This window comes from Trachinotus anak, unplaced genomic scaffold, assembly GCF_046630095.1.
Source record: "Trachinotus anak isolate AG129_WGS33_773 ecotype Australia unplaced genomic scaffold, CSIRO_AGI_Tana_v1 ptg000005l, whole genome shotgun sequence".
In the NCBI taxonomy this organism is placed as follows: domain Eukaryota; kingdom Metazoa; phylum Chordata; class Actinopteri; order Carangiformes; family Carangidae; genus Trachinotus; species Trachinotus anak.
Genome location: NW_027273856.1, coordinates 21,887,854 through 21,913,054, shown reverse-complemented (window position 1 = coordinate 21,913,054; position 25,201 = coordinate 21,887,854). Strand labels below are relative to the sequence as shown.

Genomic DNA, 25,201 nt, shown 5'->3' with positions numbered 1-25,201 from the left:
AACTAAATGATGTGCACAATGCTCGAGTTGCTACCTAGAATACTGTTTGTGTGGTCCTCCAAATGCTCTTAGTGTAATGTGATTTATCAGCCACTTCAATCTATCAAGTATGCGGCTGTGTGTGTGTGTGTGTGTGTGTGTGTGTTTGAGCATCTGTGCCTGTGTCCATCCTCCCAAAGCCAACTTGCCACTGCGACTGTCACACTACTTAAAGTTATTGCAAAAACAAAAATCCCAGCTTCAGCATTGTCCCCCTGCGCCAAACAAAAGCTCTCACAAAGTCTCTACTGATTTTTTTCTCTCTCTCTCTACTCAGAGAAAAACAGAAAGGACAAGTGTGTGTCAGCATGTGTGTCACTACACGTTTGTTTTTCATTAAGTTAATGGCCTGACAAGCGAGTCAGCACTTCAGTTTGGAGGCCATTTCGGATAAAAACTATGGGAATGACGTGGTGCTAAACCTTACTGATTTAGAATTAATGTCATTATCATTATTATTAAAATCCTTGCTTTCTTGGGGGGAGTTTGGCATAGTCTCTGTTGCTACACTCTCGCTGCTATCTTTGCCATCATGGTGATCACTATGCCTGCTAACTGCACAGTTTACTCTATTAATAATCAGAATAAAATTTAATCACTACTGTGTAATATCACTCTGTAACAGGATAGAATGTTTATTAAATGAAAATGTCATTAACACTAAATGGTATGTGCATAGAACATAGATCTGAGAGTTGTAATAGGCTCAGAGGAAATCTTTTAAGTTCTCCATTAGACTGTTTGTTGGACTCGTTTTTCCGTTTCTGTATCTAATAAAAATCAAACTATCACAGCCAATGAAAACTTGCAGCCATACCGAATGCACCACCAGGAGTCTTTAGCACTGAAAAATGAGGGGCAATCTCTAGCGTGCTGGCCACATGAGTAATCAGTTAAGTTACACAAATGTAATTTTATAGAGAGTCTAGATCTGCTTTATATGAAAAGTGCCCTCAGATAACTTATGTTATGATTTGGTGTTATATAAATGAAACTGACTCGACTTGACACATCACATAGAAGAGACACCAAACAAACACCTTCAGTGCACTAAGATAGTTTTGTGCAGCTGGTTGTCAACCAGACACTGTGATGGGCACAGGCAGGGCTCATGTGTGAATTTTATCTTGTTGAGCTGTAAACTATGGATCCAATATTATTACTGGACCAGATAAACTCTGCTGTGCAATGCTGAAATGGTTCCCAAATCACCAAAGATGAAGATAACAGCAAAGAAAAGCAAACTATAGCTAGTTAGTTACTTTGGTATCGATATTTAATTTTTAGATGCAGTATGGGGCTCTCCTTTCGTGCTTCCAGCTTTTCAAAGATGCAATTTATTTTCCTGAAAGGAGCTACAAACTGCCACACGCTGTTAGATGCTGTTAGAGTAAAAAGTAAAAGAACCTGCACATTAGAAAATGTTTCTCTTCCCAACGTGCATTGCTTCCTGTCCACCAACAAGACTTGTTGCGACTATAAGGAATTTGATTCTATATTGACTCATGGATTTCCTTTTATTGAATCTATTATTAGCATTACTTTCAATACAAAGAATAATAAAGGACTTTGATCTAAAGTTGTCCTACTTAGTATGACGTCTTAGCTCCTGATGACATGCAGGTAACATCAGCACACCTCCTTCAATCAGGGGTGTAGCCAAGAGGAATATATGAATAGTTCTGGTCTGGTCACACAAGGACAAAGATAATCTGCACAAAATTTTCATGTCAAATCCAACTTTGGTTAATTTTGATTCCACTGATCAATACCAAGATGTCTTTACAATGCCAACGTTTGAGGAAATGGAGAGCTGAAGAGTCCAAAATGGATTAAGTTTATTAGCTGTAAAAACACGTATAAACTTCTCCACAAAAGCACAGTGGTTTGCAGACAGTTATGAGACAGGAGGTGATGGTACAAATACGTCTTTTCAAGAAACCGTATCACTTATTGTTCTCTTAGTGAATGAGCTAAGCCGACAAGCTAACCAAATTGCTAACTGACCATTAGCAAACTTGATAGGGAAATGTTGTGCACTGCTGAACAAAATGCCGGGGCAAAGTGAACAGAACATCCACCATCTATTATCTATAGCGATTATCTGTACAGGGTCGCGGGGGTGAGCAGAACAGCAGAAAGAAAAGAGAGAGAATTTCCGAGAGGTATTGTGACTGACTAGCACTAGCTCGCTGGCTAGCAATAAGTGGTTGGCTCACAATCATGCAGATGAATGTCACTGTACCACTTTCTGTTTGTTCAGACACCGACAGAAATGAAAAAGCAACACACCAGCAACTCTACACCAACAATTCCTTTGTGAACTGCAGACTGGCTTTGTCCCATAGCTTTGAACACACAGGTGGCTGTACCCACGATGTGATGCCCGCCACCAGGACCTGCGGAGTCAGTGACCTGACAGGCGTACTTACTCACACACACAGATACACATTAGTCAAGTGGCATCTCACCTATCCTGCTGTGCCCTCTTGACTCTGCTGAAAACCACACACATACACACACACACACCAGTCTCCATTAGCCTGCTGTTTGCTCTGTCACTGACCCTACATCTGAAACCACACTCAGGGACCCTGACACACAAACATGCACGTGCACACACACACACACACACACACACACACACACACACACACACACACACACACACACACACACACACACACACACACACACACACACACACACAGGAACACTCACAGTGTATCTCAGTACTAAGATGCACTTGTATTCACACAATTCTTACTGATAATATTAGTGTGCACTCACACACTCACACACTCACACACACACACACACACACACCTCTGGATGATTTATTCTTCACAATCACTTTGAGGGTCACCATCTGCATTTTTAATAACAACAACAATAATAATAATAAAGTCTAAAATAACTTGTGTGCTTGAGTGTTCGTAAAAACACAAACCAGTAATTTTGCCACTCTCATTATTCAAGCAGACGGCTGTAATGGCACACACGAACAATGTGAGTACAGCTTCACAAAAACAGAATCTGGACCTTGAATTATTATATATGCAAAATTGTTTGACATGAATTAAGTTCAAGATCTATACCGTGAACTACCTTTAAATAAAACAGGACTCCAACTGAATAATAGTCAGTGGATGAGCACTGTTGGAAGTGAGCGGAGACCTGTCGTGTTCCACACACTGAACTTTTTTTTGGCTGAGCCACATGATAACAATTCTTTCTCTGTTCTTGTGGGTACCAAAGGAAGTAAGACTGAGCCGGGCCATCGTGCATTTACCACAGCATCTGTTGACACTCTGAGCCATTAGATTAAGAGCTAAAGCAGCTACACTTCTTCACAGAGGGCTCTGTGGTTAGAGAGGGCTACTGCAGGGAAGTTCAAAGGAATAGTTTGACATTTTGGAAAATATGCGTATTCACTTTCTTGTCAAGAGTTATGTGAGAAGATTAAACCTGCTCTTATATCTGTCTGTTCAATACGAGGCTGGAGCCATCATCCAGGGCTATGTGCTGAACTATTTCTTGGCTGAGCAAAAAAATATTTACACTTGTCAGCGTTACTGATGTGTTAATAAGTGAGGTGCTGGTACATGAATATTTTACTGCACAGAGTAGTTTTGATGTGTGGATGGACGGGTACCAAAACCATAACTACATGTTTTTTTATTGTCACCGTGATAACCACAAAGGTCCCTTTCCCATACCTAACCAGGTTATGTTTGTGCCTTAACCTGACGAAATTTGAACTTTTCATCTGTCAGATAAAGCCAAAACTTCCCCACCACAACTTAAAATGAGGCTTTCATATTTCAGAGGATAATTTGCTCACTTTCTCACAACTACACCACTTGCACTCGACACATCTCTAGAGCCGTCCACCCATCAACACATCCCCCATCTCCTCCCCTCCCTGTCTCCAGCTCACCTTTTTATTCCCCTCTGCCACACCTCAATGTGTCCTTCACGCCTACATCCATCTATGTGACCCTCTTTCTGCAGCTCTGCCCAAACATTACTTCTTCTCTCTTCATCCCTCTCTTTCAAATCCGCTCTTTCCTTCCTACCCACATCCCTCTGTCCTTGTCCATCCCATCCTCTCCTTCACACCACCTTGTCTCTCTGTCACCATCTGCTGCAGCTTTATTTAAACATCCATCCATCCACCACACCTTCCATTTCTTCCTCGGACCTTGTCTGTTGCAACATTTATTCGTCTTCTCCTTCCTGTGCATCCCTCAATCCCTGACTCACTCCTCCCTCCATCTATCCCTTTCTGCTACATCCTCGCTTGTCCTTCACTGCTTCCCTCCCTGCTTCTTTCCCACATTAACACCACTAGCACCCAGGTTTCCACAGCAACACACACACACACAAACACGTGGACAGACTGCACCCTCACCTGTGCACACACAAACACGCACACACATACACACAAATACATGCAAGTAGGCAGACGCTCGCCACCGTAATCAACCCCACACATGCAGAGTCACACACAAACACCACTGTTCTAGTTCTCCTGTTCCTGTGTCTCACATACACACTAACTCTGACACACACACACACACACACACCCTCTCAGATGTAATCACCGTGAGTGCTGAGAGTGCAGTGCAGAGGTGTGAGACTTCTAAATGCTACTGCCTGCCATCAATCATAAAATCCTTTCTGGGGATTGGACAGCTGACACTGTCGGCATTACGCATCGTCTCCCTTTATTTCAATCAATCATGTCCTCCGCACTGCAAAAGGCCTACAGATTGCAAAATGATATTGGCTTGCTTTCATCAGACTCGGTGAATGATTATGTCGGATTCAGAGGAGAAACTCACTTTGTGTCAATGTTTGTTCAGGTTATGCGTTTTTGTCTTTTTTATTTGAAGTTTTCACACTTGCAGGTAGGTCAGAATAATAACTGCTGCAAACAGGCAGAATCCATTCCATGCTATGATATGGATCTAACTAGTATTTAAATGCCACATTTCAAAGTGCAGCTTCTAATGCTGGCTATGTTGCTGATGAGCCGATAAAAACAGACAGCGAATCAGATACAGCGTGGTCTCGGTTTGGTTTTAAAAACTTGGGTGTGCAATTACCTGCAGACTAGGCAGCAACAGTTGTTGCCAGAGGCAGGAACACAAGCAACCTCTTCTATCCCTTCAAAAAGAAATGTTGCCGCAAGTGTGAGGAAAGTTTAAAAAAGCTCCAGCACACGTACTTCTAGCAATGGTGACAAAGAAAACCCACAATGTAGAGTCACTAACTAGGCACTGTTAAGAAGAAGCCAGGAGAAGTGGAGGTCTATATATGTATATGTATATATATTTACTTTAATTTGAGGTGTTTTGGAAGCTGTTTTTATGGACTCTGATGGGTAGGATGGCTGAAAATGTGAGTCTACATATAACTAGAGTCTCTAATCAACCAAAAAGTATCAAAACTGACATTTGAACCTCTCTCACCAACTTAAACTTGCTCATGTCGGTTAATTCAGTTCATACTTTACCCGTGTGTATGCGTTCATGAACTGTCCCCTTAAAGAAGTGCCACCTCATCTTCAGGCAACATGGGCGACAAGAGTGCGAACACTGAGCCTCAACACAAGCAGCTTATACCTAAAACGAACGCTGTGGCCGTTGTTTGAGCACATTTTGGCCTCAGTGAAGACGACGGCGAACAAAAAGAAGTTAAATGCTGAGAAACAATTTCAGCGACTAAAGGTTATGCTATCAATTTGTTTATTCACTTGGAACACAATCATACTGCCAAAGATTAAAAGTGCATGGCTCAAAAGAAGAGAGAGACCAGTAAGTAATTGTTTAGTACCGTAATCGTAATCGATGTAAAAAAAAAAAAAAAAAAAAAAGAACTGCGGGACTGTGAATGCTGACATTTGACAATTATTGTGTTTATTTTTGAAAAAAATGTCTGTCACTAACTTTGTCTTCTCTGTGACAACATTGGACATAGCATTATTGTTATTTCACCACCAAAGGTCTTCAAGTAGGTTGAAGAGATGGGTGGGCGTAGGTTTTGACAACTAAGACTGTGGTCAACTCATTTAATTTTTCCTAACCACCATCTTTTTCTAACTTGCTTAAATGAGTCCATACGTAACCGTAGAGACGTCTGATCTGATAAGAGTCATTTTTCAGTCATATTCAGTACATGGGCCACTTTGAAGGCACTGACAGTTTTTGGTTCTTTCAGTAGGTGGAAGGAGTTCTATTGGTATAATTGTATTATATAAGTATTATATAGTGAGATATATATACAGGACAGACCAACTCACAAAAGTTCAATGCACTATACAGTATGTTTAATAGACTCTATATATTCATATATTCTAATTTGTGGTATTTTTACCTTAGGTGTTGCGTAATCCCATGAATGTGTCCAGTTTTCATACAGGTTTCATACAGGTGTCTACTGGAGCACAGTGTTGCTGTATACACATACACACACACACACACACACGCTGCCACCCCCATGTCTGCTACATTCAAAAACATACTGTGTGTCTATTTTGGTGCGACATGACCACAGTTTGGCTGATATGCTGATATGGAGCCGAGCTGAAAGCTGAGACTCCATCCGTATCTCACTTTAGCTGCTGTATTCAAAAATACAAGAGATTGCCGGATCTGATTACTGTGTCTGTGCGTGTTTGTGTGTGTGTATGAGAGAGGGAGCTGGGGGGAAAAAAACGAAGGCAGTAGTTGGTATATGTGTGTCTATGTGAGAGCAGGAGATAAGAGTGGAGCCAAACCAGAGGGCAGGTGTGTAAGGTAATAAGACTAAATCAATTCATACTGAGAGGGAGAGGGAGGAGAGGAAGAGAGAGGAGAGGAGAGGAGGGCATGAGAGAGGGATGAGTGGTGGAGGAAAAATGATTACAGGTAAAGATGAAAGTGTAATGTTGAGCTCTTTCTGCTCTCACACATCAACCAATATCTTCACTAGCCCTTAAAGGGATTCAAAACTGAAACAAAACTCCTCTTCATTGGTGCCTTCAGGGACCATGTAAGGAGAGGAGGATTCTCTGGATTCGTTTTGCAAGACATCAGAGCAAAGAACAGCAAGGCTGCGTCTTCATGTCGACGAGTACGCGCCTGGCAGTGCGTGGATACAAATTTGCGCATTGCATGACATTCATTTCTGTGTGAGAGAAGAGAGCAAGAGAACAAATACCCAAGTAATATATTTATAGATCAAAATAATGACAGCTTTGGGAGAAGCGACAGGAGACCTTGGCAAGCCGCAGTGAAAATGTGACCCATCACAGATGAAAAAGCTCCTGTCAAAACAGACTTTTGTGCCCTTACTTTTTCATACGCAGAGGCTAACGAGTATCAGTGCTGTAAGATTATGTGCTTCATCTTCTGTTTTCAAAACACAAATGCACTTGTCAAAATGGAAGCGATCTACATGCCTGATATTCAAGTGTCTTAGAAAAATAAGAAACAGCAAGACTTTTCGTGACTCTGGGATTTTTACTGTTAGTTGAATAAAGGATAAGATTAGTGCTATTAGTGATAGATGATTAATTAACAATTACATTAATGTTAATTTTTTTCGTTTCATTTTTCATTATTTAGGTCATTTATAAAGCAAAAGCTTCAAAAATTCACTTAAGTACCAATGGAGGAGAATTAGTTTTACTGTTCAAGATATTTCTGCGGTTTGGGCAAATTCTGGGAATATGCTTATCAGCTTTTTTGGCCAAGAGTTAGATGAGAAGATCAGTCATGTCTGTACGTAAAGTATGAAGCTATAACGCCAGGAGATATTAGCGTAGCATAAAGACTGGAAGCAGAGAGAAACAGGTAGCCTGGTTCACTCCAAAGTTTAAAGTTAAATCTGCCTACCAACAGAGTCACTGCACCTGGCTGCTGTTGACCCAGAAACAGGGAAAGCATTTAACTCCCCATAAAACCACAATATGTTTTTTTTTTTTTTTTTATACTTCTGCTTCCAGCCTTAATGATAAGCTGAGCTAATCACCTGCTGGCTCTAGATTTATTCATAACACACAGATATGAGAGTGGTATCTTATCTAACTCTCAGGCAAGGAGGAAAATAATAAGCGTAATTCCAGTTGTGTTGAACTGTTTCTGTTAAACCGAGCTACTTATCTTCTTGTATTGCTTGAAATACAACCTATTACGCCGCACAGGGGAAGGTGTGGTCGACAGAGCAGACAAGGGAGGAAAAAGGGTTTAAAATGGAGAGGATGATGACCAGGCTGTGGGTGAAGGGCACGCAAGGGGAAATTGGATTCTTATCCCTCATAAAAGTGTAAAGGAAAAACTGTAGAGAGTAAAAAAAAAAAAAAAAACGAGCGCGACTTTCACAGGAAAAGGTTTCTGTATGTAACAATGAAAGGGCAACGTGTCTTTCTGTGGATATTCCTGTAAACACAATGAGCCAGCCATTTATTGTGCAGCCCAAATGTGTTGGACACAAACAGTCTCAGCATTTATAATTTATTCTATAGTCCCACTTCAGGGTCTTTTTGGCCTAATTATGACAAGTTCAGTTGTACAGTAAAAACTTTAGCAGACTCTGGGCCAGATGTTCTGAGGCTTCAGCAGCAGTTTTTGACGTACTCTGGCCCAGAAACATGTGACATAGATATCAAACAGCTTGGAAGCTGAAAATGCCTTTTCTGTGAGGTGCGTGGTAAGATCGCGCAAATAAATAGGTAGCTGAAATATAATACAACTCGTTTTGTGAAGAATCTGATGGCTCTAAAATGAACCCCTTTTAGAAAACTTTTCTTTCTCACGGCAGCTTGAAATTTGAGGGTCCAAGTCCCTGGTCTGCAACTGTTGTAAATATGATCTTGTCCCACAGTTTGCAGCCTCAGTACAAAGTAAAATTCAGTTTTCAGTGCATCTGTTTCTAAATTATCTAGTGGAAGTCATGATCATACATTTTTAAGGATAAATAATTTTCAAAAGAATATCAGAAGTAAAAAGAGCCAGTGAGTTGAGTATTATCCGGTTGGACATGGTGCAGGCAAAACACACTCATCTCTTGTGTTGCTGCACTGAAGCCCAAAGAAGTGCCAAAAATAACTAAGAAACTTACACTGCATGACACTTGAAGTAACACGAGAAGATGCAAGAGACAGACATGACTTTATTGTGCAAAACTGCAAGTCAGAGGTATCTTATTATTTATTAAAGTGATTTGTTATTTCTGGGTGTGATAGTGGCCTCCTGTTGCCTAAAGCAACCTCCTGCTTATTACCGTATTATTAGATGCACTCGGTGTCAGAAGTATTTTGAAAGTCATATGAGGTTTGTTGATTGTATACTCATGAGTTCCTGAAATGATTAATACTTAATTTGCACCTGAAAAGAAAGATCTGCATTCAGGACTCTTGTGACCAGAATCAGAAAGTGTGCAGTTTCTTCTTGTTTCAGTAGCCACGGATGGATGGAGGCAAGGTTCAACATTAGATCTTTGATGCTTGTGTGAATCGAAACCTCTGAACCTGAGGAGGAGGCCGTACTGACCAAGTGACGGTAAATCTTTAGCAGATAAATCAATAAAGGTCACACACCATATTGGCTGGTAACTTTTCCATACAATAATGTTTGGTCTTCGCCTGTTCTCAAAACTTTGCCGCTCTCTGGCTGCCATCCACTTCCTCTAACTGTGAGCCAATCACATCATAGCGAAGGAAATGTTCAATATCAAATGAGAGACTTTTGAGAAAGAGAGATTCATGTGCATGAAAAAACAGCCAGAGGCAGGATTCTTCCAGTAGCCTAGCTATTTTGTCTTGGATTATAAAAATGCTATGATGAAGTATTCAACATAACTGTCTTTAGAAAATCACTACAACTCTCTGCAACTAAGGGAAAAATTAGGTACAGCTTATTAATCCACCAGCTGTTTTTCTCTTCTTTCACCTCTATTCAGTTTTGACACAGCGGCACCTCGTCACTGTCATCTGAGCAATCATTACATTAAAAATTGAATAGGATGATTACAAGAGAAACAAACCATCCCTTCAATTTAAGTTACTCTCCAATTTGTTACAGCTCTACTGTCACAGAATTTTCTCTCAAATTATTTGATGTACAAGTCTGTGACTCAGCAAAAGACTCCATTCACAATATCTGTCTGGAGAAATATCAGATAATGAAGAGGACACAGCTCAATGGAAGAAAAGACAGAAAATGTCATTTTCAATAAGCCGTTCTTACAGAAATGTATCCAGTGTAACGTTTTCTAATAAAATCTCATAAGGCAACATTGTCAAACCCACAGTGTGGATCTGTTAAGGCCAGTGGGGCCTATAAGAGATGATAAGATAAAATGATGTGTGCAGCTGTTCATCAAGAATAACGCCAATAAGCTTTGGTGAGGAGAGGCATGGTGCGTGCCTGCTTTGCCTATAGTCCCTGTGGTCACAAATTTTGGGCCTGCGTTTTCTGAACATGGGTAGAAGACTAACTTTAAATTGCTCAATCCCTCACAGTCTGTTTCCCCATTGATTTGTGTTTCCCCTTTCACTAACCCAAACCCAAACATATCCCTAACCCCAACCCGTTGTTTTCAGCAATGCGAAACATCAAAACACCCTTACCCCAGCCCCAACCAGCTATCTCTACCACACACAACCAGTCTAGTTGGGTGCAAAGGGCATCAGGGCCTCTAGTGGCTGCTGATGGGTCTTTTTGGATTTATTTACTCATTAACTGAGTGGTCTTTAGCAGGTTAGCCAAAACTCCCACTGTACAGCACATACACATTATTTGTCCACTGCCATAAAGTCAACACCCAACATATTTGGCTCGCTCCACTGCCTGCCATCTACAGTCGTTACTGATAACTTTGCAGTGTTAAACGACCCGTTCGTCCATTAATCATCTGTTCATCCATACATCTTCAGTATCTATCCATCATCGATCCATTCCTCTCTTGTTATCATCTGCCCCTCCCCTGCTTTCCCAACTCATCTTCTCCAGTCCTCTCTCTGTTTATTCATCCGAATCTCGATCCCTCCGTCACAACATCGATCCGCACACAGACATTCATCTATTCTCTAAGAATATATCTATCCAACCATTCATTCTTCCCTTTCCTCCCCTGGCTCCTCATCCCAGTCGAAGGGCTTCTACAGCAAGACTTAACACGCTCCACTACCTCCGCTGTCCCTGCACGTGAACACACACACAAACACACACACACACACACACACACACACACACAAAGGCACTCCCAACAGGATGCAGACGCAAAGACACACAGACATCGTTTTCACGGCTCTTCACAGCTCCCTGAGCAACTCAAATGGCCCGGGAGTGACTGTGCAGAGCAGCGAAAGAGAGAATAAAAGAACGAGCAAGCCTGAGAGAAAGATTGAGAGACACAGAGAGAAAAATTACAAGGCAACAAGGGCAACAATCATACAGACAGAGAAAAATATGGTGAAGCAGCGTAAGAAACTGAAGACAAGAAAGATGGCAATAACACAATGACACAAGACATAAGAGTAATACACAAGTTTCTAACCAAGTTTCTGTTTATGTGACTGTTGTATCATAGTTTATCATACTGTCCCAATACTGCCCCCCCCCCCCCCCCCCCCCCACCAAAAAAAATTCTACTGGACTCAACCAAATATCAGTGTCATTTTGAAAATATGGTTGTTTTCTCTTCAGATAGGAGGTGTTCATCTGACAACAGTCATGTCTCCATCTCATAATTATGTGTAATGAAGCTTGAGGCATTGCTTTGCAGTCGCTCGCCATTATAATTCAAGCACTCCTTTGATGTTATAAGATCAAAACCACTGCGCAGGCAGAATATCAGGATTCACAGCAACAACAACAATAGCAACAACTACATCAACAGGATATGAGTTCTCAGAGAACAATAGAGGAGTGTTTCACCTTCGGGGGTAAATAACAATACAACAGCAGCAAGCAACGGAAAGTCAGCACCACAATAGTCCCGAAGCGTATGAAAATAAAACATAAAGAAAAACAAGAGTCTGTCGGCATGTCTGTCTGTCCACCTTTTATTTCAGACTGCCTGTCGACCTGCGTGTAAATATTGAGGCAGCAGTATTTGGCAAAACACCATCTCAGCTCATCCATCAGTGGTCACGCACAAGGTCAGCTTCCAGCGCCGTCGCTACACATCTTAGCAGCTCAGCGGGCACACGCGCTCTGTGGTATGACCTTTGTTGCATGTCGTCGCCTCACTTTTCTCTCACTCTCCGCTGCCTGAGTGTCGATACAAAACCGCCGGCGATTTTCAAAGATGGGGTCAGGACACGGGGAATATGATGCAGGAAGATTGAAATTGGCCACCAGATTGCTCTGAAGAAAGAAGCTTGTTGGAATGTAACTGGCCACACTAGCTTGTTCAGTGCCTTTCACTGCTGCAGTTTGAGATGAAAGGTTTTGGAAAATTTTGGCGACGTCATGAAGATTTAGATCTATAAAAACACTCACATATGATAGAAACTTGAAAAGGCTTTGACGGATTCAAAACATTGTTAAGTGCAATTTTTCATTGTTTGGTTGTTTGTATTTCCTTATACTCAGGAAGACTTACACCAGTGTGTTTGCTACTGCCTCTTTGTGCCTTCCATCACAGACAGAATAAACTGCCATTTCTGCAAAGGATAAACTTCCTGTGACTGAAATGCAGAATCATGGGAGGCCCTGGGCACTAATGACTTGCAATTTCAGGCACATCTCATTTGTTTTCTCAATAGACAATAAGAGGTGACTCATACCAGAACATGTGAAACTCTCCCAGCTGACTCATCAGTGCAAAAACAATTACATTAGAAAACATCTGGTTCTTTGATAACAAAGGTTAAATGCACAAGACTGTGTACACAGAACATAATGTGAGTTGTTAACTACAACTCCCAAGGTGCATGTTCCTCCTATTCACTCAACTCTGATGCTGACAAATCTCCTATCAAACCTTTTATCTTTCCTCATTTTTTATGAGCAAAGAGCAATGGAAAACATCACAAATTAGATCAGCTGAGCTAATCAACGTTTATTCTATAATTGCAAAAATGAAAAGTTTAGCTGTTCTCTGGTTAATGAGTTCTCTGCAGCCACAGACTGCTTTTGATCAAAAGACACATGACTCTGTAGCCCCACTCCATGACCATGAGTGTCGAGCGCACTGTATGTTTGTAATCTCTGCCACTGAGAGCTGTAGTGTTTTTGTCTCCTCAGTCAACAAAGGTAGTTAGACATCTGTGAGTTGTAATTATTTTAGCCTTTAGTTAGTTGCAAATGTTGAAGGGTAATCCTAAAAAGATTCTGTAAGGGAATCAAAAGGATTGAAATTCGATAAGTGGCTTCAGTACTGGATTTGACTTGGATAAAATACTATAAACCCAATCACTGACTGTTACAAGTTAAAATGAAAAAGACCTTTTTCTTGTTAAGAAAACAGTAACTGGAAATATTTTAAAAACCGCTATGGACTCCTATTTCAATCCTTCTACTTTGCCAAATATAAAAAGAATTTAAACTGATGGCCATCTGGCCATGGGAGAATGTGTTTTTCTGTGGAGTGATTGAGGATACAGTAAAGGAAAATTTGGAGCAGAAAAAACATTTTAGCTGCTTCTCCAACTTGTAACTTGTAAGCAGAGACTGTAGCAACTGTGGTTTTTTAAAGCGTATCTGGACAAAGCAGCACATAAAATGCCTGGCCTGATCCAAAGCAATACCATGTGTATCTAAACTAATGAACTGCATTCATACTATTAAGTGACAGCTAACAGTATTTGCTGTTAGACAACATTGTGTGCTACAGCCCAGTGTTGTGCAACATAGAGTCACAACAGCGGTCTCAACAGTGGATGTGGTTTCACACTATGTGTGTATGTATCACTGAGACTATAGAACAAATAATCCAACTGTGCAAGGGTTCGATTTAAAGCCTCCACTGAGCTCTGGAGGAATATAGATTGAGTCAGCTTTTTCAACTCGAATAAAAAGATTTCATTTTTTACTGATTCCACTTTTCCACAGTTCCACAGACTGTTTTATGATGACAGTGTGAGTTGATACAGTATCATGGTTTTGCACCCTTTCTGTGAGCCTTTGAATGCTTTTACAAGACATGCCACAATCTCAACTGGGAGAAAAACTCATGTTGTTTTCACAATAAAAACATCTAGGGTGGAAAATTGCAGTTTATGAGAAAGCCTTCCAAAAGGAAAAAAGTAGAGCACTGGTGTTGCAGTGAGACTGCCACTGGTGAATCAGTCTTGAGGGAATAGATTTCATCTAAAAGTTCTTCAACTTTGCACCCAACAGGAACATTTATCTTTAACTAAGGGGTCAACTGCATGCAAATACCATGCATCTGTTGTCATCTCAGAGTGTGTCACAAGAGAATTTGTGTCCTCTTTTGGGTTCTGGTTATAATTTAATATGGCCAAGAACTTCCACAGAGATAGACATGTGGAGAGAGAACCCAATCTACAAACGTCTTGTTTTTGGGGGCAGCCAGCAGAGCCAAGATTTCTTGTTTTTTATTTCATGGCTGCATACAGCAAGTTAATACCATAGGAAACTGAAGCGGTAATGACTGAACTTTAAGCCAGGATCACAGTATCGGCTGGTCCACCAATTTGGTGTGGACTAAAATACATATCAGTTTTTACAGATTGCCATTAAATTCTATACAAAACTTCATGATTCCCAGAGGATGAATCCTAATGACTCAGGTGATGTGCTGGTCACCCAGGAGATAAACTCTATGAATTATCTCAACATCTGGGATCAAACAGATTGCCATGAAATTTTATAGCCTATAGAATTCATTGTCCCCCATCAGAAGTATAAAATCTTTGGTGATTCTTTGGTGATCCACTGATTTTTCGCATTTTCGCTGTGACATTTTAGCAAGCTGATGTTAGCTTAAGCATCACTATGCTTAAGTACAGCCTCCCACACTGACATCTACTGACTTGACAAACTTGGTTTCATGAAATTTCATGGAATGAACATATCTTTAAAAGCAAGTAACATGAATGTTTATGTAAAAAAAAAAAAAAAAAAGACAAAAAATGTTGCATCCAGTTAAGTAGTAGATATATATTTACCTTAGACAGAAACCCTGGCACATGTTGTGGCCTTTAGGAAAATGCTAATGTAAGGAAATCTCAGATGCTAATGGAACACAGGCTAGGTAAGACAGGGGGGAGGGTCTGCTAGTCTCAGCAGCACAAACGACTAATTGACTTAAATATGATACTAGGAGCTAAGCATAGGCGCTCAAATACCTCAACAACTACACACATCCGTTACTCTATCTGTGGCATCAGAGATCAATTGGTGAAGGGTCATGGCAGAGAAGCTCTGTCACCTCCAGATGTTTTGCGATACACCTTGTCATTGGGCGGCAGCAGCCATACTTCCTGGCTGGGAGGCTCTAAAAGGCCTTCTGCTCAGTCCTTGAACACATTCCAGCGTAAAAAAAAAAACAACAAAAAAAACCAAAAAACTATACCCATCTAACGACACATTTTTCATTTCAAAAGTTGGTCTTTTTCCAAATCTTAATGTACTGGCTGTATTTGAAGAGTCCAGGTTGTGAAGTATTCTGTTTGCAGACACTTTTTGATGGATGTCTTTGGCTGATGGATTTTTTGGCCCAATATGTTACTACATTTACAGCCAAACAGTAGATACAGTAGTAGATCAGGTAGGATTTCTCATTATATAGTATCATTTGCTCGCTCTTTATCACAACTCCAGATACTCCAGATGTTAAAACGTTTCATCTTTGACAGCTTTATGTAAATTACATACAGATGCATAGAGACATAGAGAGAACATCCAGGTTGGGCCAGTCATTAATGATTTTATTACCTATGCCAGGATGTTCTCACCCATATCTGTTTGTTTGTCGGCAGGATTACACAAAAAGTACTGAACCCAACTGAAGTTGATGGGGTGAGCCAGAGAGGAACCCATTAAATATTGGTGCATCAGGCTAAAGGGGAAGACCCAGGAATTTTTTTTTATCATTTTCCTTCTCATTGCAAGATTTTTCTACAGTTTTTGTCAGGAAATAATGTATGGGTCTTGATGTAAAAAATCTGACATATTTATGCTGTTGAGCTCTAAGAGTTTGGACAATTTGGTGCAGATCCACAAAATAATCCAGATCTGGTGGAGGTATGTGCTCTGCTCAGTGCCATGGTTTTATTCTGTTTCTAGCAGAACATAGAAGCCAGCTGATGCAAAAAAACATTTGGATTCGCAGACACATTCATGCACTCAGTGTGTTGCCATCAACAGCAGTGTGAAGCAATGTTTGTTCTGATACTTACACAAGATACAACTGTACAATTTTTGAGAGTATAAGAATTTTAAAATAATTTGTAAGTAAGAAAAGAAGAATTAGTTTTATTCTTTGTTTCCTGAGGAAGCTGAGTTTCTGACTGAGTAATGAAAAATATTTGGTTTTTTTTGTTTTTTTTAAGTCAGCTGGAAAGGGAGTTTCAATCCACTCAAGGAGCTTAGCAGGCAAGCTAGCAAGAGTCATGATTTCAGCTGCCAAATGCCAAAGGCAAAACCTGTTTTCATTAACTTCTATGTGAAGGACCCATTGTTTAAAAAAAAAATCACAGCATAATTTTGACTCTTGACAGGCATAGCAACAGTAACTAGAAGACTCAGCCAAGACCGATGTCAAACAACTTACACTAAACTTCAGAGAAAATAATTAAAATTCATAGTAGATGATCCAGATCAGAAGTTCTTCCCTGGCCCAAGTCTCATCCCTCCATCAAGCTAGGTGCAAACCGCTTCTGTACTTTTTGCACAATCATACATTAATAGACATAGTTTAGCAAATGAACTAAGAGGGGTTGCAGTTTAGCAAACAGTCATCGTCATGAAATCAGAGACAGTCAAAAATGTAAATATGTGTACAATAGGTACAAAATTCATCAACAGTAGCAAGGCTACTACTTCAGTTAACACGGCAGGAATATGCCTTTTCCCAGTTTTTAGTGCCCTGTCTCCAAATCACATTACCTACATTCACCAGCAATTTCTCAAAAAGCCAACATTTTCAAGACACTCTGTTTTATTGACAGCTAAAAGGCAGAAAAGTACAATCCCTGTGATTCTCCAAGAACAGCCTGAGCAACATGAATGCAGCTTGCTGAGCTACAAGGTTGGAGGTCTGATGTCGGACTTATTTGGCACAATGGAACTACCTCAACAGGACCAGTAGGTGAAAGCTTGTTTTGTGCATGGACTCTATTGAACACACTGAATGAATTGTCAGTCATGTCAGTGGCCAAGGTGTGACGGCTGCAGTCCTCCGAGCAAAGACAGAAAGAGGGAGGAGATGGAGACCGATAAAGAAATGAAAAAGGCCAAACAGACATACACAGAGAGAGTGGGCATATATGAAAAGACAGAGACCAGGGGGTATAGAGAGTGACAAATTAGAGACTGTGAAAAAGAAAGAGCGACAGAAAATCTATAGACTCTAAGCTGAGATTGTGTGTGGCCCTTGTTGAAAGCGGCATTGTACATAAAGGATAGGGAAGTCTTTTTATCTCACAGAGTTGTGGCGATGAGGAAGGAGGTCTGAAGATTATGTTTGTTGCCAGAGTGCAGGAGCTCCACTGGCTTTCAACTCAAAATACTCTCAAAGTGGATTTGTTTCAAAATGCTGAAAAACCGACAGCAGCGCGAGGTGGATGCATACTGCAAAATAACTGTGACTGAATATCGCTAATAAAATGACATGGGAGTTGAGCAAGAATCAGACTGAGTGGGAGAGCCTTTATGCAAAACTGCAATATCTGAATTTAAATAGACAATTTGTGCCAATTTGTAAACCAATTCACCAGAAATTATTAAACAAATGTCACCAGTAAATGCTTTCTATTTCATTTTAAATTGTGGAAATTGATGTTTTGCCAATAAAACAGAGACTGTTTTGCAATCAGGCAACACATGCACAGGTACCACTTCTGCATTCATGTTGCTGCTTCCATTTGGTAAATTATTCATTATGTCATTCAGTGGTGGAAATGTCACAGGAATGTACTGCCACAGACAGACAAACAACTGTGTCTCAGATAGCCTATTGGCTGCTATGCATGTCCCACCTTGTTGCATGTATACAATCTTTGTCACAATGGTTTTTGGACTTCCGGCTAAAACAATTCTGTGAGAGTCGGTCGTATTCTTTGGTGTTTATTTTTGAACTAAGTAATTATTCTATTGGATTAGGAATCATTATCTCATTTTCACTGCGCGCTACATTGAATTACAAGGCTATAATTCAGCTCCATTCACTCTATTCAATTAACTTACACACCAACAACATAATTAACACTCCATCAACATTAACACCCACCAACCGTCTGCACAGGATCCTCTGAACTAGCCAATGGAGCGAGGCCACCAGTTGCCATCCTGTTACCTATCATGCCATTGGATGATTTAGTCATCATCTTTGTCACAGCAGCTGGTGGGTGTGTGGACTGATATAGCAACAAGGACCACAACCATCACCACAGTAAGTGAGTCACTAGTGGCATATGTGTATCTGTGTGTGAGTGTGTGTGTGTGTGTGCGGGTGTGTGCAAGGTGTTGGTAAAAACAACATCTGATCTGCTATGATCTGTTTGCTCTGTTCTGTTTTGTATCATCCAACTTTATAATCCTCCTCTCTGTTCTGCTCACCGCACTATCACACACTTTTTACATGTTGCAAATGTTTCGTCTTTTTCACCACAATATTACTGTTGCCATTTGAAAACCTTTTAAGTTGAAATGCAATGACCTGCATAAAAAAAGAAAAATGTCCGTTATTTCCAACTCAGAAGGATTTAAATATCCCATAAAAAACTGGACTTCTAAAGAATTATCGTATTTTAGAAAATACCCATTTTCACTTGTTTGTCAAGAGGTTGAAAATTGACAAAGCTCTCAGTATCGTATCTTTTTATTTTAACTGTGTACAAAGATTTCTTGGCTAGAGGCAGTGATGATTTACTGGCATTTCCTCTGGTTGCCTTATAATTACAACAAGACTGAAGAAAGTGACTGAGTCCGGCCAAAAAGTCTGTAAAACTGCAACATGTTGTTTTGACACTTTGTTTTTTTATACTGTTTAAACAAACAAGACCTCACATATTAATTAGCGAGCTTTAGAAGTGCCAGCTTGTCACCTTAAGCTTTAGAAATTTTTGATGGGCATTTGTAATTATTGTCTGAAATATTATGGATTTAATGTTTAAAAGATTCATTGAGAAAACAATGGGTGGATTAATGAAATTTGCTAATGAAAGCTAATATTTGTTAGTTGCAGCCCTACTTTCAAATGTCAAAAAGAAATTTTCAAAAGGAACATGGGGCCAAAAAAAAGAGTGGCGAAGTCCCTGCGGATTTAATACACAGACGTTAACCAACACCAACAGCTACTGCAGGAAAGCAGAAAACCATTCTTTTAAATTGACTGGTGACCTTAAGGGACTCTGATGAACCCAGTACACTGGAATACACTACATTTAGTCGAATTTGGATTAAAAACTAGCACAAGTTCACCTGTTGGGACTGACTGAACTTGGTACATGGTGACGTCAAGTAGACATATCTCCAACCTGGATCATTGATCTCTGCTCAGCTATAGTGACATCAGCTATCTCAGCAATTAACCTAGCTAATGAAGCAGGGGGGAAACAGCTGTTAAGAGTTACATCAGATATCAGTTCCACTACATAAGACACACTGACCAGCACTGTTGTCTCCTCTGTGAGGTCATCTACTAGGTGGAAGCTCACAAAGCAAGAGCATTTACCTCAGACGGGCAGTGTCAAGCAGAAATGAAGCTTGTCTTTTCATTTGTGGTTAAGTAGATGGCTTTTAACAATGAGGATTGTGGACTGAGTGGGTTTTCTGTGAGTAGCTACAGTACGTATCACTGCATCATTACAATGTAGAGAATCTGTGCTCAAGGATTTCAGCTCGTGTCTGAATGGTTTAAACTATGACTGAGCTAACTATGCGTGGCCAAACTGTAACATAGAGCAGTGTTAGACCTCCAGCTCAGCTAGTGGTGGTATTAGCCGGCTTAGCTATTACAACAGTTAGCAGAGCAAAACATGTTGTTGACTATGGCATAGCATTAGTTCCACCGCATTAGACACAATGACTATCACTGTGACAGCATCTCATTCACAAGCACACACACACAAACACACACAGACGCACCCTCTATTTCACCTACACAAACTCACATCATCCCGATTTACAGCACAATGGTGTGTTTCATGCATGTACAGCACATGTGGCAATCTCATTGCCATTCTACTGTAGACATGTTGGCTTAAACAGCCGTTGTTCCTTTTCTGAATGAAATCATGCACAGCGATGTCCCATTTTACAGCACAATAGGCCTTCTACAACCACACACTCACACAAAAAGGGTCATTCACATTAATATCCTATGGTAAATTAGGTGGTTTTCACATATCTTTTGTAGTGAACACAAACACGCGCGTGTGTGCCGACACACTCAGGGTATTATGTCAGTGACAGTGGTCTGTTCAACATGACAATAGGTCTTAAGTTTGCACGTTTACTGTACATGACTCCATGAGCTGAGAATGCTACAGCAGAAGTGCCTCTGCTCATGTTTGTGCATCTTCATATCGCTGTCCCATTCTATATCACAATACACCTTCAGTTTCTATACACACTTGCAGGAAAACTCCACCCTAAAATCCTCTTAGGCTGTTACATATCTTCAGCCTGTGAGGTTGAAAGGAATTCAGGATATATTTTGAGATGACTGGCACCACTTTGCCTAAACCCCTCTCCTCTGCTTCTACTTGAGGCAGTTTTTTCCTTCATTTCCCTTGGCAGCCTCCAGAGAGTCCAGCCTGGACTTATTGTTCTGCTGTAGCTGTCAGTCTACAGTAATAAAGCACCTTTGGTTTTTACAAGATGAAGAGTTGTGTAATGATCACAGTAGTAACAGCAAGCAACCGACTTTTTACAGCTGGGAAACAATGCAAGTCATGCATCTCAGTCAAAATGTCTTCTGGGTCCTTTGTGTTATGGATTATTAAAGCTGCAGTAATTTCAGTTTTGAATTACTGTGTGTAATGTCAAACTTGTGTCTCGCAGTGACAAATCCACAGGTATTTATCACCAAACTCTGCAATTCCCTCCTCATCTACTGCGCATTTTAGCGACTTTCAGGCCATTGTTTTGGTTTGAAGGCCCGTATCGTTTGTTCTGATTCCCTCCCTCATCAGTATTGTTATCAGCAGCAGCACACAGCTATTGACAGCTTAACGCTTCTGATAAATTCACTGTACATTACCTGCCCTGCACCAGACAACAAAAAAAGTCAGCGTGGAGCATTCACCAGCTGAAGAGCCTAAAACGAGTCTAAAATATTAGAATTACGTTTGAGTGACCAAGAACATGATTCTAAATGGATGGAAATGTTGCTGATGTTTTGTAAATTGGCAATTGTTTGTTAGTTTGGATAGCTTTATAAAGCCATATGTTACTGTCATGTTTGTAGTTTCTTCCACTTGATCTATAGCCAAAAGAAAAATGACTAATGCTGCTTCAAGTTTCTCTTCCCTTGTACTATGATGAATTTCTTCCTGTATGATTATTGAACACTGCAGAAAAATGTTTCAGATGAAAATTTCTCTGCTAATAAAATTTACTGAACCGACAGAAGATTACCTCCATTTGGCCAGGTTTTCTGCAGGAAACAAAAGGGACCAACCAAGTCTGCTGCCTCATATCATTGTTAGAGGTTTAGCTTGGATTTCCCTTCTTATATCAAGAATTTGCAAGACTTGACTAATGAAATAATTTGTGTTCCTTCTCGCACATCCTCACATGCACACACCTACAGACCCATCCCTCCCTCCCCGTTGTCTTGCCTGGCACCAGTTTCCATTGACACAGATGGTGATTGGGAGAAAGAGATTCAAAGAGGCAGTCGCAGAGAGAGAATGGCAGCAGCTGATACCATGAGTTCATATCATGTCTATTCCCCCTATTCCCTTAATCCATAGATTTTTCTCCATAAATCACACATACCTGCTCCGTACATCTATCTATCTGCCATCCATCCACCCTTACCTCTTTTTTCTCCAGTGTTTCCATTTATCACTCCCTGCCTCCGTCTATCCATCAGGACTCTCAGAACAGACTTAGAGCTCCCACCAGCAGCCATTCATCTAGTCAGTCCACCCATTTCTCAATCTGTCCCTCAACCCAGATCCTACCTTGTATCATGACCTTTTACACACCTATTAACTTCTGAAACCTGGCCTCTCAATCATCCATCTTTTTCCCTCCATCCATCCACCCATCTATCCATCCATCCCCTCTGTCGTGTCTATAGAAGATGTTTCTTTGCTGATTCCCCAACATGACTCATTTGTTGCTGTTGTTGGATTGTTACAAGATTATTTTAAAAAAAAAAAAAACCTTTCTTTCATCTATCTGATCCTCCCATTCAGCCACCCCTCTTACAGGATCAATAGCAATCTTAACACTTACCAGCTGCATGCCACAGATGAAGGCCAGGGTACATCTGCCACTACAGCACCCCATGGTGTCCTCCTCCCTCTCTCCTGTGGTCCACGTGGTGAAGAAACTCTGGGTAACTCCCAAATCTCCTGCTGGCCCTTCAAAATCCAAAAGCCCCCGGAGGGCCGTCTGGCTGGCTGGCAGCCCAGGTAGAGGCGCTCGCTGGCCGGCCTAAGAGAACAGAGCACAGCCCCTGTACTCGCTGGAGCTCAGAGGAATGAAAGACTACTAATTCATTCAAATGGAGGAGCTGCTGACAGGTTAAGAGCCTGAGATGTGGTCCCCCGGATTGTTCTTGATGTATACAAGGAGCTCGGTCATGAAAGCAAACCCTTTCCAAGCCTCAGCAACTGCAGGTAGTTCAGTAGCTCAATAGATCAGTTGGAGTGGTGCATTTTGATTAATTGGTCCAAACACTGAAGTAAGTCAGATTTCTGATAAGGTGGGTCTCAAATAAAACCACTTCGTCTTAAGACGGGACTGTATTAAACAAAGGTTACAGTGACTCTACAGTTATGGCCACAAAGGGTCCACTTGTCCAGTCATCACCTGCTGGACTACGATCGCCTCGATAAGTAGCATCTTTGACACGGTCCTGTACAGTAACCACTTACTGAGGGACCGAGAAAAGCGGGAGATTAGGAGATTAGACAGATAGATTCACCAGATTAGATACTCTCTCGCTGCATAATCCGATTAGGCGCCACTTGGATCTGTCTGATTGAAACAGCCTAATTTGTTTTAGGGTGGAGAAAACAAGTGAAAGTGGTGCCTGCCTCCTTTCGCAGAGCAGCTCCTCTCCTCTCAGGGGAAGTCACAGGCATGTAGCGGCAGCATCCTCTCCTGTCCACTCACGTTTTTCATCTCCAAACCTGCCGCTGAAATCCAACGTCTTAGTGTTTGTTGGGGGTTTGTTTTTTTTTTCCTGAATTTCTGTCCCGGTGAGTCAAATTGTTGCTAGGATATGTCAACAGCCACTGGACGCTGATTCCGGTGTCTCTGTTTGGCTAGTGAGTCCTCCTCCTCCGGTTCATCCTCCCGTCAGCTCCACGGCACAACCGCCGGTCTGTCAGCTCCCGTCGGCCGTTGGTCGCTTCACTCACCGCCTCCTCCGGTGCGGCGAATAAATCTCTACAATGTTTGTTTTTTGTTTTTTTTTAAAACAAAAAAAGAAAGAAAACACAGAAAAGCATGCCCACGTTACGAATAGTGAGGGACGGGGTGAAATTTCAGGTCGCGGTAAGTCTCTTAACGTAACGTTAAAAAAAAAAAAAAGGCGATAAGGACGGAAAAGGGATAAGTTTAGTTTTGTCGTGTCGGGTTCGTCTTCAAGGAGTGAAACGGGGAGACAATGGGAACCGGGAAGGACCAACGGACCGAGAGAGAGAGAGAGAGACAGCCGAGAGGAGCGTCTCCCGCCTGCCGTCTGTCAACGCAAACACCACGCAAAATCACAACTGTTCCGGTTGTGATTTCCAAAATAAAAGCGTGTTTTGAATCCAGGAGTAGTTCATAATCAGGGCAGCAGGGGCAAACATCTACTCAGTGTCTTTTCTGATTCTGCCACCCGGGCTGTCAGTGTTTAAGTACACAAAAATCAGTGGATTTCCAAATCCCAGGGCTGAAAAATGAAGCTGCCCAGAAAGTGCCAATTTTTTTTTTTTTTTTTTTTTAATATAATTTATTTTTTAAAACTTTTTAAAGGCTTAACTTCACACATTATTGGGGTTGATTTGGGTGACAGGTGTGTGCTGTCACAGTTGGCTAGCTGCTTGTGGCAAACATTTGATGTTGATATGGAGCTGCTAGCTGCCTGCTAGGCGACTAAGAGTCACATGTACACACATGAACACAACCTCCTGGCTGTGTTTGAGGTGTTGGTGCCTTTTGGGGCACTGTTCATGCAAATATCAGACAAATAATATGGCTTGTTGTGCAGTTAACTGACTCACAGAATGTGAGGAAGTCTGTGCTCCTGTTTCCTGAGGTGATTTAAATTGTATGTTATTTAATTTATATGCTAGTGCTAATTAGCAGGTATCAGTGCTCACCATACCTGGCTTGTTAGCTCAGCTCGTTAACTAGCTAATTGGCTAGCAAATGAATAAGCCTTGGGTTAGCCTTCTAGCAAGACACCCAGATGCCCAGCTGTGCTAACAATGGTAAGCATACGCTTGTGTTAGTTATTAAACTGGCATGAACCATAGTCTTGACTTCACATACGCCCCACCTCAACTGTTTTTGACATGGCTTTGTGCTTGCGTTATTATTTTGTGGCTTATTTTGGCTACACTTAAAATAATGATCTTTTTAACTCTTTCATTTTGACTTACTTCATGCAGCTTAATTTTTGTGGAGCAATTAGGACAAACCGGCCCACTTGACCTGCTCACAAGCCTAACAGGGTCTTATGTGGGTGCTCAAGCCCCTGAGTTCCCCTGAAATGCAGCTGGTACTTTAACATTTGAGTAAAATGTTAAAAAATGTAGATAAACCCGTATGTAATCTGTGTGAGCAGATTATTATGACCCACAGATATT

The 25,201-nt window shown here is 41.0% G+C and overlaps 1 protein-coding gene across 3 annotated transcripts in view; it reads right to left on the bottom strand.

The window, feature by feature from the left end:
- Nucleotides 1-24,123, bottom strand: part of nkain2 (sodium/potassium transporting ATPase interacting 2) — a 76,467-nt gene extending 52,344 nt beyond the window's left edge. The window contains exons 1-2 of one of the 3 annotated variants that reach the window (XM_071478959.1): nt 23,438-24,123; nt 22,632-22,832 (exon numbers count right to left, since the gene is read on the bottom strand). In XM_071478959.1, coding sequence (XP_071335060.1) covers nt 22,632-22,832; nt 23,438-23,485 — 249 coding nt within the window. In that variant the 5' untranslated portion in view covers nt 23,486-24,123. The remainder of the gene's footprint in view (nt 1-22,631; nt 22,833-23,437) is intronic. The other 2 variants (XM_071478962.1, XM_071478961.1) reach the window with 2 other exon arrangements.
- Nucleotides 24,124-25,201: the final 1,078 nt, after the last annotated feature.